This window comes from Clarias gariepinus, chromosome 15, assembly GCF_024256425.1.
Source record: "Clarias gariepinus isolate MV-2021 ecotype Netherlands chromosome 15, CGAR_prim_01v2, whole genome shotgun sequence".
NCBI lineage: Eukaryota > Metazoa > Chordata > Actinopteri > Siluriformes > Clariidae > Clarias > Clarias gariepinus.
Window position 1 is genome coordinate 26,802,173 of NC_071114.1, and position 11,765 is coordinate 26,813,937.

The following is an 11,765-nucleotide window of genomic DNA, read 5'->3' on the forward strand; positions in this document are numbered from 1 at the left end:
AAGAAATAATAGGAATAAAAGAAATATTTAAAAAAAAATAAAAATAACTAGTAAAATATGCTGTACAAAGTAAAATAAGAAATGAAAGAAATACTTTAAAAATAAAATTAACTAGTATGCTGTACAAAGTAAAATATACTGTAATAAGAGAAATACGTTAGAAAAATAAGATTAACTAGTGCAAATGTACTGTACAAAGTAAAAGTAAAATAAACTTTACAAATAATAACAAGATATCTATCAAAAAGCAAAATATATTTCATATATATATATATATATATATATATATATATATATATATATATATATATATATTCATCAAATATAAAAATATAGAAAAGAAAATAGAAATTTGTCAAAACCAAATTTAGAATTTTTAAATGGTTTATTTTCTTTGCAGTACTCTCTCTCTCTCTCTTGTTAGTCTTTTGCATTCACCGAGGAGCATCTTACGCTCCAGTTTCCGGGGGCTTAAACGGTCACGCTGCCAGGTTTTTCATATGGCGTCGTCGCCTAGCAACCACGCGTGAGAGTGACAGCTGTAGTTTCCCCCTGCGGATGTGGGAACCGTTCTGAACAGCGCAGTGCGTTACTTCGCGGACCTACGTTGTTACAGTAAGATACTCAAACGTGCTCAAATGTTCTTTCTTTGTGCTTTTTTTTTTTTTTAGTAAGTAAGACCGAAAGTCCTGCCATACAGAAGTATAGGCAGGCATATACAACCTTCATATATCACAAGTTTACTGATTCCATTAAAGCTGATCACTTTTTAGCTATAATTTTTTCCACATTAACGACGTTCCAGTTAACGACGGGTACTAACGATAATGCTCTAATTGCTGATGAGAAAGTATACTAGGACTAATTAATAGTAACGCGCGCGCGCACACACACACACACACACACACACACTCTGCTTACATGAACTTTTGTTGTGCAATTTGTTGTTTTTTCACCTTGGACCAGGAAAAGAATGAGTAGTCTGTCTGATATTTTGTTCTTGCATGTCTAGCGGTTTTCACACGTATAAATAAGCGACCTTTATTCAAGGGGGAAGGAAACATGTCATTTCTATTTCAGTTTGATTCTGATCTTGTCTTGTTTTTCACCTCAGCACTATTTTTACTATTTTACTCTGTTGAAAACCCTCAGAATTTATTTTAAAAGGTCGGATTTTTAGTCTCCTTCAGCACAAAAATGGAGTAAATATTTCAAAATAAGCTTCCTTATTGTGATGACGAGTGTAACAGTTCAGACATAAAATGTATTCCTTCTTTCTAAAGCATTCAGAAATCGAAATACTGTCATTTCCCTAAGTTTCTATTTTATTTTTATTATTTTTTTATGCAGTTTACTTATTGTTTTATCACTGTGAACCATGTGGGCTTTACCAAATGCAAATCAATTATGCCATGTCTGGTACTTTACAAGTCATTGTTATTCATCAACATACTGTACACAAAATAATATAAAGAAAATCAGGCAGAAATGTTTGGTGTTTTTGAATTTGCATGTTCTTCCCATGTTTGGTGGGGTCCCTCTGGCTACTCTGGATTCCTACCATGGTCCAAAGACATGCAGATTAGGCTAAATGTTGTTCACAACTTGCCTGTAGTGTGTGAAGGAGTGTGTGTATGTGTGTGCCCTGCGATGGATTGGCACCCTGTCCAGGGTGTACCCTGCCTCATGCCCTAAGTCTCCTGGGATAGGCTCCAGGCTCTTGCGACCCTGTATACATGATTAACCGGTGAGTGAGTGTAATAAATTAATTTTAAAATTTTATTTAAATTTGAATACACAATCATACAGTACATAGTACGATATGCAGTGAAATGCTTAAACGATCTTAAAAATGAATAAACAATTAACAGGAAATAAAGAGTGGATTAAAATAAGAATAAGTTTAGTTATAAAAACATAGCTGTAGAAAATAGAACAAAATAAAAAGATATATAAGAACTATAAAAAAAAATTATCTATACAATGTGAGAAAAAAATATATAAAGATGAATTTGAATGGAATATGCTTTATGTTTTAGACCTGTCAAAGCATATTATAAGTAGAAAAATATTTGTGAAAAACAAAACAATCCTCTGTCATTTCTTTGGCCCATTCAGCTGTAGTAACACCTGAGAGGATTTCCTACAGCAACACACATATTCAAATGTAATGCCAGAAATAACACACAATATTTTCCTTCATGCTCAGTGCTTTCATATTAACTTATATTAAGTTTCCTGTTACTTCTGCACACATTGGTGGTGATACAGCTTACACATCTATTTGATTTTGACTATGTATCAGAGAAGACAAAGTGGGTCATCATGATAAGAACAGTTTACCAAGATAATGTTTTTTTTTTTTCGTTCTAGTAAAAAGACTGTATAGTTTTCAAGAAGCATGAGTAAAGATGAAGACCTTTTAAACAAGGCAGTTATATATATATATCTGGCCTGTCATCATGCAGTGTCAGCAACCTCCTGTTGTTTGTCATGAAACTTGAAGGCCCCACAGGATATATATATATATACACACACACACAGTACAGTTTGTGTATATATGTATGTATATATGTATAATCTCCAGAGGTTTCTCATGACCTGCCTCCTGTGAGCCAAGTTGTTTTAGCACTAAATTTTTTTTTGTTTTTTAATCATTAGAATAACTTGCAACTAGTTAAAAAGAACAGAAGTAAAACAGGCAAAAATTCAAGGTGAAGACATTTCTTATGTAATTTAATGTTACTACCTACTCTTGCAACATAGTAACACTGGTGACTTATTTCATAAATGTTGAATAACCAAATCAACAATTATGTATTAGTTTTTCAATTTAGGTCGTGTTGTTGAGCAATTATGTGGGTTGCTTTCCTAAGAGAAGCAGTACAATATAAAACCAGCACATGATTTTCTGCATCACCTCCTGACCAATGAGAATTAAGAACTTTAACCACATGTGTGCATGTTATTTAAAACTTTTTAAGAGACTTTTAAACAGTGGATTAATTGGATTTGCCTTTAGAGAAATATACTGTAAATCCCCCAGCACTAAAAGGTGAAATTGTTGGTTTCTCAGGTAATTCCCAGTTATGTATATATCCTTTTCAAGTTTCAGGTTAAACTCTGCTCTCTTTTCTCTTCCCACTCAGGAAAGTATTTAAGGGCTGCCTTGACTCAAACTTCCTCTCAGAGACGCTTGCACACATTGACAGACACTGACTCAGAGAGACATGGCTCGGCTAGATGTTACAGAGACATTTCATGGCATCAACTTTCCTGGACACATGCATACACAGGAATCTCTTCGCTATGCTACTAACTTCAAATTTCAGGATACAGACATCTTGATCGTCACCTATCCCAAATCAGGCAGGTTGAAACTAAAACTTTAATGTGTGTGTGTGTGTGTGTGTGTTTGTGATTATGTTTTCATTTTTTTTATTTTAGATTTAAACATATTATTTCCACTCTCTGTCATGTTTCTTCTTCTTTCTCGTTATTGCAGGGACGACATGGATGCAAGAAGTTGTCACACTGGTATCATGCAAAGGAGATCCAATAAAATCTCAAACACAGCCTAACTTCTTTCGAGCTCCCTGGATTGAGCAGTGTTACAGCCACGATGTTCTGAAGAGGTTCCAAGGTTCTCGGGTCCTCACCACTCATCTGCCATACAAACTGCTAGCTAATGCACTCCAAGACTCCAAAGCAAAGGTAACTTAAGCCTCCTGAAATATATTTATTGTTTTTTGAACAAATCTGTTCTCTTTGTGTTCAATCAATGTGGGTCAACAAGTTAAATTCAGGCACAACCTCACCTTGCTCTTTAATTTACTAGGTGTGACTTCTGTTTAATTACACTGGTCCCTCCTGCCAAGCTTGTTATGTAAGCCAGGGTTACCTGTTTTACAATCAATGGATCTACGTCTGGAATAATTTGGGGATGAAAAGATGAGGCTAGTTTAAAACTACTTTGTGACTACCATGGCTTGTGTTTTATAGCAAATAAATCAATTTATATATATAAAATAAACAGGTTATCACAAACAATGGAAACATTCTAAGTATCTATGATGTACAAACCCATTTCTTTTAAATATATTGCAGTGGAGAGGCAAAAGTGGACTATGCCTTTGTATGGCTTTGACCAGATATTATGTGCACTAGGGCAACCTACAGTACTTCTTAACACAAAGGCTGTGAAAGAAAGCTTATCCTGTTTTTGTGTGCTATTGGGATGTAGCTGGGTTTTGGCATTTTGTTGAGACCTGTCAATCCTGTTCTGTAATCAAGGTTAGGTCTTTCCATAATCTCAGGGAGTAACCACATCGTACCTTGTTTTATTGCATAGCTAAATTTGCTGTGTTAGTATTTAATGCACAGACTTCAATCCAAATTCCACTCTTCTAGATTCTTAATCAAGAAGGTGTTTATTATACCAAAAAAAGAAAACAAAAACAATGATATACTCCATTCAACTAACAGATTTGATAAGAACGTTTTTTAAAGAATTTATGATATACATGTACAGTAAATTCATCATTTCATATACTGTTGATTGATTGAAATAGGCCAGGTTTAGACCCCAGAACCACAAGCCTGCCACTGTTAGGCCATTGAGGAAGGCCCTTAACCCTCAACTGTTCACATGTGTAATGTGATATATATGTAAGTTGCTCTGGATAAGGGAAATGGCATAAATGTGAGTGTAATCTAAATGTCAAACAAAGGGCAAATCAAGACACGAGGTTAATGGATGCGCCTACAGTATAAAACCAGCTCAAACTAGTTTGTTCTCCTGTGTAAACACCAGAATCTAAGTCCTTAAGAATATGATAAAAAGAAAAGTATCAAATATGCATGTGTCCTCCATGTAACCTACAGTAGGAGCCACCTCAAATAGTTGGGGCCATATGAATGGCGTGCCCTTTGGATTGCGTTTTCTCTCCTCCCTCTCCTGCATGTCAAGATTTCACAGTAAATTTAGTCTAGTAGTAGTAGATTTCACAGTAAACATGCTTATTCAAATTCAAATCAATTGATTTGAATTATTCAAATTTAAATCAAATTCAAATTTTATTTGTCACATACACAGTCATACACAGTATGATATGCAGTGAAATGCTTATACAACCACCAGTGACCTTAAAAAAACATCAACTTATGCGTAAGAAATAAATATGGATAAAGAGAAATACTAAAGAAAATAAGTTTAACTAGTAAAATAAACTGTACAAATAAGGGCATAATTAAAATATTACAAAATATAGAAGAAAAAAAAAGTATATATATATAAAATTTGAAAGTGGCAATAATTTTGTGCAAATATGCATAAAAAGTGACTTATTAAAGTGTCTTGTGCAATGTTCCAGAATGAAAATATAAATATGTAGTGCAAGTGTGTATGAATGTGTCCATGATTGTCCAGTCAATGTTGGGAGTATTAAAAAAAAGGTTATTAGTCCTGTGTGGTGGTGTGATTGAGAGACCTTATCGTCTGCGGGAAGAAGCTCCTCCTCAGTCTCTCTGTGTTGGCCTTCAGGGAGGAATCGCTTCCCAGACCGCAACAGAAAAAACAGTCCATTGTTGGGATGGCTGAGGTCCTTCACAATCTTCCTGGCTTTGGTCCAGTAGATCCTTTGTTCCTGTAGATCGAGTGCAGGAGGAGCTTGGTGCGGATAATGCGCTCAGCTGATCACACCACCGTCTTTAGAGCTCCTCTGTCCTGCATGGTGCTGTTTCCAAACCAGGTTGTGATGTTTCCCATCAGGATGCTCTCTGTGGTACAGGAGAAGAAATTCCTGAGCACCTTAGAGCCCAGTCTGAAGTCTCTCAAGCGTCTGAGGTGGTAGAGACGCTGTCGGGCCCTTTTCACCACGATGTTGATGTGACAGGACCATGACAGGTCCTGGGTGATGTGAACACCGAGGTATCGGTAGCTGTCCACTCTCTCCACTGGGCTGTTGATGATGGGGGTCTGGTAGTTCCTCTCCTGCTTTGTACTAAAGTCCACTATCAGCTCCTTTGTCTTGCTGACGTATTCAAGCCCTATTTATTTATTTACCTGGTGCCACCACTGGTGAATTTAACAACCCACCACCAACTGCACTACAGAGATGAAGATGGCAGCTTAATGGACCTTATTCGGGGTAAGTAGTGACTTTTTTAAATAAAATTTGCTTGGGGTACTTACAGTACTGTCAGTGTCACAACCTCACTAAAGACTCTAAAGCGCTAAAGCTTCGAAAATACTATTCATGTCACTATTACAAAGGCTGCACTACTCAAAAAACTTATAAGAAGAGTGTTTGTGCTCTCTGAAACTCTGAAAATGTCTCTAGAATCTGACTGAGTGTTGTCTGAATTAAGATAAATTCAGAATTCATTTATTATTTGGGAAAGAGTTAATCTGCAGGTTATTTCTGTGACTGGAATATAATGTGATAAGTCCATGAGAGACACAAGCTAGATTTACAGCAGGCTAGATTTACAGGAGCTAGCGAGCTAAACGCTCATAACTGGGTTTACATTTTCGCCACTTTGGCCATGACTTTGCGCAGGAGCGCGAGTGCTTATTTAACGAAAGGTAGATAAAAACCCAGAAGTGTTTATCAGTTAAGGAGTAGGGGGGCTTACTTAGTAAGTTATAGTTTGGCTTCAGAGATGGACTAATGCTCATATACGAGTGTTGTATCGCTTAACTTGTTTGTATAAAAAAGCGCATTAAGTATATTCTAAGTTAATTTAATGCAGATGATAATACAGACAGACCGTGGCTAACGCTAACAACGTTTAATGGTTAACATTAGCACAGGCAGTTTATTTACATTCCAGAATTCCCAAAACAGTATTTTACACACTCTGTGGTAAAAAGGTTTATTAATATATTTTATTTTTATAAAAACTAGATATTCTGTCAAGTTTATTTATCTTTGTCTTCACTAAATTCTCCTGTTCTCTTTAAGCAGGGCTCCGCTGTGGAGGATTGGGGTCAGACGGGTGACTCCTGGCCTTTTGGAGATACTGGAGGAGCCTGAAAAAGCTGTTTGAGGGAGCTGTAGGAGGGATGACGTCACAGTGCAACAGATTTAGAATGATGTTTGGTCAGGTCTATATTTTGAACATAGAATTGCAAAACGTCTGATACTTTGAGGGAAACAAAGACTTAAACTGTTCCATCTTTGATAATTTTTAAAAATGGATATTTTAATATAAAAGAACCAGATAGAGACTGATAAGCAGCTGGTGTTATCCAGGTATTTTACTGACCTTTAGGCAAAATACAACCTATTTTATACAAATTACTGTTTTAACTTTGACTCGTTTTGAAAGAATAAATATTTTTTATCGCAATGTGTTTGTGTTAAAGCCAACTGAGAAATGCAGGAGCGTACACAGACACACCTCTCCATCCACAAATGCTTACATGTGTTGATTAAACCTACTGTATGAACACAGCTGTTGAGAAGCAGTCCTAAACACAAGCGCATGGTCTATTTTTGTTCTTAATTAAAATACATCAATATGTTAATAATTTACACTGTGATAACATTGTTTATTTTAATGCATAAGGTAATAAGCAATATTTAAAACAAAACAATTGGAAGGGGATTGGAAGATGAATGAGGACACCTCATTTACAAGACAAAAGACAGTCAGAGGTGTGAGGGTCTGTCTTTGTGTGTGTGTGGCATGGTGTCTAATGACAGGTAGTAAATGATCCCAGGGATCTGGTGTCACAAGATGAGTTAAAATTTCTTTTAGTAACAAGTTTACTGCTGAATTGTTTATTTTGGTATCTAAATCTCAATCATGATTTCTTTGAAGCTTTTTGCTATAATGTTTATTGTTAAAGGTGATTGGGAAAAAAATAATTAAGTACGATTCTGGTCTTTGGATATGTCATCAGCGCTAAGACTTTGGGTATTAGCAAATGGGACGCAAACATTGAACATTATTAACCAGAAATAAAATTTAGTATTTAAACAAAATCCAGTTTGGTGGAGTCAGCCCTGATCCTGCTCTTCCTCGATGGAGAAAAACGAGCCAAAATTCTTGCTCTGTGTTGTTCAGCATATTGTGAATTAATGATGACAGGTAAGACATTAAGGTCAATGATAAATGAGCGCATTGAATCAGGTCCAACTCCTCCCCCTGGTTCTGCTATGTTCTTGTTTCTGGACACAAACCTTTCTGATCATGTATAATTCTTGTAAATTCTGACTTTCACCTGTAAAAGTGTTTGACTTACTTATATTATGCCTTTTAAAACTTTCCAAAATGTATGGTTTCAGGTCATATATGTGGCAAGAAACCCTAAAGATGTGATTGTGTCTTATTACCACTTCCATAACATGGCCAAATTCCTAAAAGACCCAGACACGTTCTCTGAGTTTTTGACTGATTTTCTTGAAGGAAGAGGTTTGCAAACTTTATATGTTTTTAATTACAAGTTAATAAAAAAAAAGTAGTCTTGATTGATACGAATGTCTAAATGTACTCTTTATTTCTTCGTAGTGTACTATGGGTCCTGGTTTGATCATGTCAAAGGATGGACCAGCAATGGGAGAAACTTTGAAAACTTTCTGTATATTACATATGAAGACATGTGGGAGGTAAGATAACCTTTATCGTATTCTTACATTGACGTCTGGAAATTAAAACAGTTGTCCTTTGTGGTTAGTCTGATGAAACCATTAGAGTTGAGCCAGCACTAGCGCATAAAGCTATTGCATTAACACGTTCACATGCAAACATACACCCACAGACACACACGTGCATGAGCGCACATGCAGACACACTTTAAAAAAAAAAAAGGGAAATGCCATTCATGTTTCCTAATTTCGTAATTCGCAGTGTGCCCTAATGACATGGTCTGGATATGACAAACACAAGAAATCTAGTGCAGAACCAAAGTTTAGGAAGACAGCTGTAGAAATTTTTATGATTGGTGGTAGTGCTGTGATCCGTATAAAAAAAATAAATAAAAAAAGAACCAGTTATTAACATGCAAGTCACAGAGAGACCCGGAGACATACAGACAATGGGAAATGCATTTATACTTCCCGATTAAACAAAAGGTTCTACTGTAGCAGACACAAGCTGTTTGTAAGCATACAGTAAGTATTTGTCTAAACAAACACAATAGGAAGCACAGAACACGCACTCCAGGAAGCACAATTATAAAGCCTTACAGTGGTTTAGACCATACCATGGTAAATGTGTGCCATAGTCAAACCTACAGTAAATGCAGTTCGGTAAAATATTAGAATGTGTGACATTTTTGTAGGCCCAGGCATCTTATATATAATAAGATGAGAATTTTATTCTTTTGTCATATTTTTTTTATTTCCTGCATTGTTCTAAAATGTAGAAAAATAAATTCATCTTCAATCTTGTGTCCAGTTTTGACTGGTATTGTACATTAAAGATATGCTCACATACATTGCATATTCTGCAGTGTAGAAGCTGGTATTGAAACTTTAATTAATTCCTTAGCGCCCATCTAATTGTTCTGAATAATTTATACATACGTTTTTTATCAACTGGTAGGCCTTGCTGATCAGAAATTATGTTCTTTGATGATCTTAGCTTCCTCCTCTATAAGAGAATTTAAATTCAGTTTGAGATCACTAGCATATGGAGTTTATCGACACATATAGTAAGTAGTAACATTTCATTGGTTTGGAGCAGGACCTCCATGGTGCCCTGGTGAAAGTGAGCAGATTCCTGCAGTGCCCTCTGCTGGAGGACGAGTTAATCAGCATCCAGAAGAGCTGCAGCTTCAACACCATGAAAGAGAACTCCATGGTGAACTACACCCTGATTCCTCAGGAAATCATGGACCACACCAAGGGCAAGTTCTTAAGAAAAGGTAGGTCTTTCACAAAATATATTATAGTTCTTTAAAACAATTTAAAGCGAACCACCTTTTTGGGAAGTAAAGTGTTAAGAAAGGTCTGCAATAATAACAAATAAATCAAGCTCTCTCTTTTCTCCTTTTTTGCAGGTCAAATCGGAGACTGGGTCAACACTTTCTCCCAGGAGCAAAGTCACAATTTTGATGTAGTTTATGCTTCCCAGATGGCGGACACCATGTTGACATTCGTGTGGGAAACAAAAAAATCCAGCACAAACACAGATCTTACCCCTTACATGACATGAAACAGCACTTTCCACGTTGGGTCATGCTATTTAAGTTTACAGAGTTATCAAGAATGTTGTGGAGAAGCGTAGCAACCACTTTGCACTTTGGACTAAGGACAAAAGAAACTGTATACACTTAAGGAAGTTCATTAAATACATTAGCTAACTGCATAAAATATATTTCTGCTTGAGTGCCATGGCAGACTGCTTTACTGTCTTGCAGTTTAAAGGTCCATAGTTTGATCATGTACTTGGATTACTTTCTGTGTGGGGTGTAACATTTTTTTTACGTGTACTGTTCTTGTGTAGTTCCTCTAGGTGCTCTTCTAGTTTCCTTCCAAATATAAAAGTAGCTGGACTGTTTGCATAAATATAAAAGTAGTTTGACTGTTTGCATAAACACACGGAGACACTATGTAGAAAAATGTTTTTTTTTTTTTAGACCCATGATTTCAGCTCAGAGATTGGTAATATTTGATGTTCTCAACCTATGTAGCCCCATATACCTTATTAGAGCATAAAGCATTACTGCCTTCTTGATATAATAGTTAAAAAATGAATAATGCTATTACAAAAATATTAATATTAAACACTTATTTAATACTTAACAATGTTTATTGTAATAAATAACAATATTATTATCAACACATTCATTGAAATAGGTTTAAACAAGATGAAACCAGATTTTCCCTGGGTCCATAGACTTCATATGAATCCATATTAAACAAGAGACCAGTAGGAGTCAAATGTCTCTGTGCTGTAACAAAAGAATAGCTGTGTTTAAGGTTTCAACTCAAGAAACCAGACACCTTTAACCTTACAACAGTCATTCTGAAGGGGTAGAACAAGACAGGTCACTCTGTATTAATTAAGTTTATTAATCCTTTATTGCTTATAATTAAATAATATATTAAACAGAATTTTTTTTTCTTCAGCTATGCTTAAGTGTAATAATGTTACTAATTACTACTCTATGATTACTGTGGTTTTGATACTTCAGGGTAATCATGATGCTGAGAGGTTTTTACTATGAGATGTCATTATTCCATTACAATGCATGAATGAAAGGTCAAAAAATATATGCCTATATACAATATATACAATATATGCCTTCATCAGTCAGAGGTTAGTAAGAGTAACTTTACAGAGGTGTTTAAATTAGCGAAGGCGATGTCAGATAAAGTAGTATGCTCTGGTCCCATCCCAATGCGACGTGCCGACATAGCTTACAGCAGGTTATGGACGCCCAATTGCTGAATGAAGCTAGGACTGTTAAATATTAGATCTCTCACATCTAAAACAGTTATTGTTAATAAAACTGCCACAAACCAGGAGTTTGATATGTTTAACAGAAACCTTTAATTAAAGAGATCGAGTATGTAGCTCTAAATTAAGCTAGTCCTCCTGGATACACCAGCGTCGCACTAACACATTAAACGTACATTCACAACAAATACCACACAGAGCTTTATCAATAATCAACTTATAGTTATTAACTTTGATTGGATTGCTATCTGATCAGGCGGCTGAATATTAGGGTCAACATTTCGTTATACCTCAGATAATGTAGCTCCATTTAAAAGGAAAATGATTAGAGATAAGAAACTCGCTCCCTGGTA

At 35.6% G+C, this 11,765-nt stretch overlaps 1 protein-coding gene across 1 annotated transcript; it reads left to right on the forward strand.

Annotated features, from left to right (window-relative positions):
- The first annotated feature begins 3,179 nt into the window (after nucleotides 1-3,179).
- On the forward strand, nucleotides 3,180-10,673 carry sult5a1 (sulfotransferase family 5A, member 1). Its single transcript, XM_053513396.1, has 6 exons — nucleotides 3,180-3,369; nucleotides 3,506-3,714; nucleotides 8,295-8,421; nucleotides 8,518-8,615; nucleotides 9,694-9,874; nucleotides 10,010-10,673. The coding sequence occupies exons 1-6, from the start codon at nucleotides 3,231-3,233 to the stop codon at nucleotides 10,162-10,164; spliced, it is 909 nt and encodes a 302-aa protein (XP_053369371.1). The 5' UTR covers nucleotides 3,180-3,230; the 3' UTR covers nucleotides 10,165-10,673.
- The last annotated feature ends 1,092 nt before the right edge of the window (nucleotides 10,674-11,765 follow it).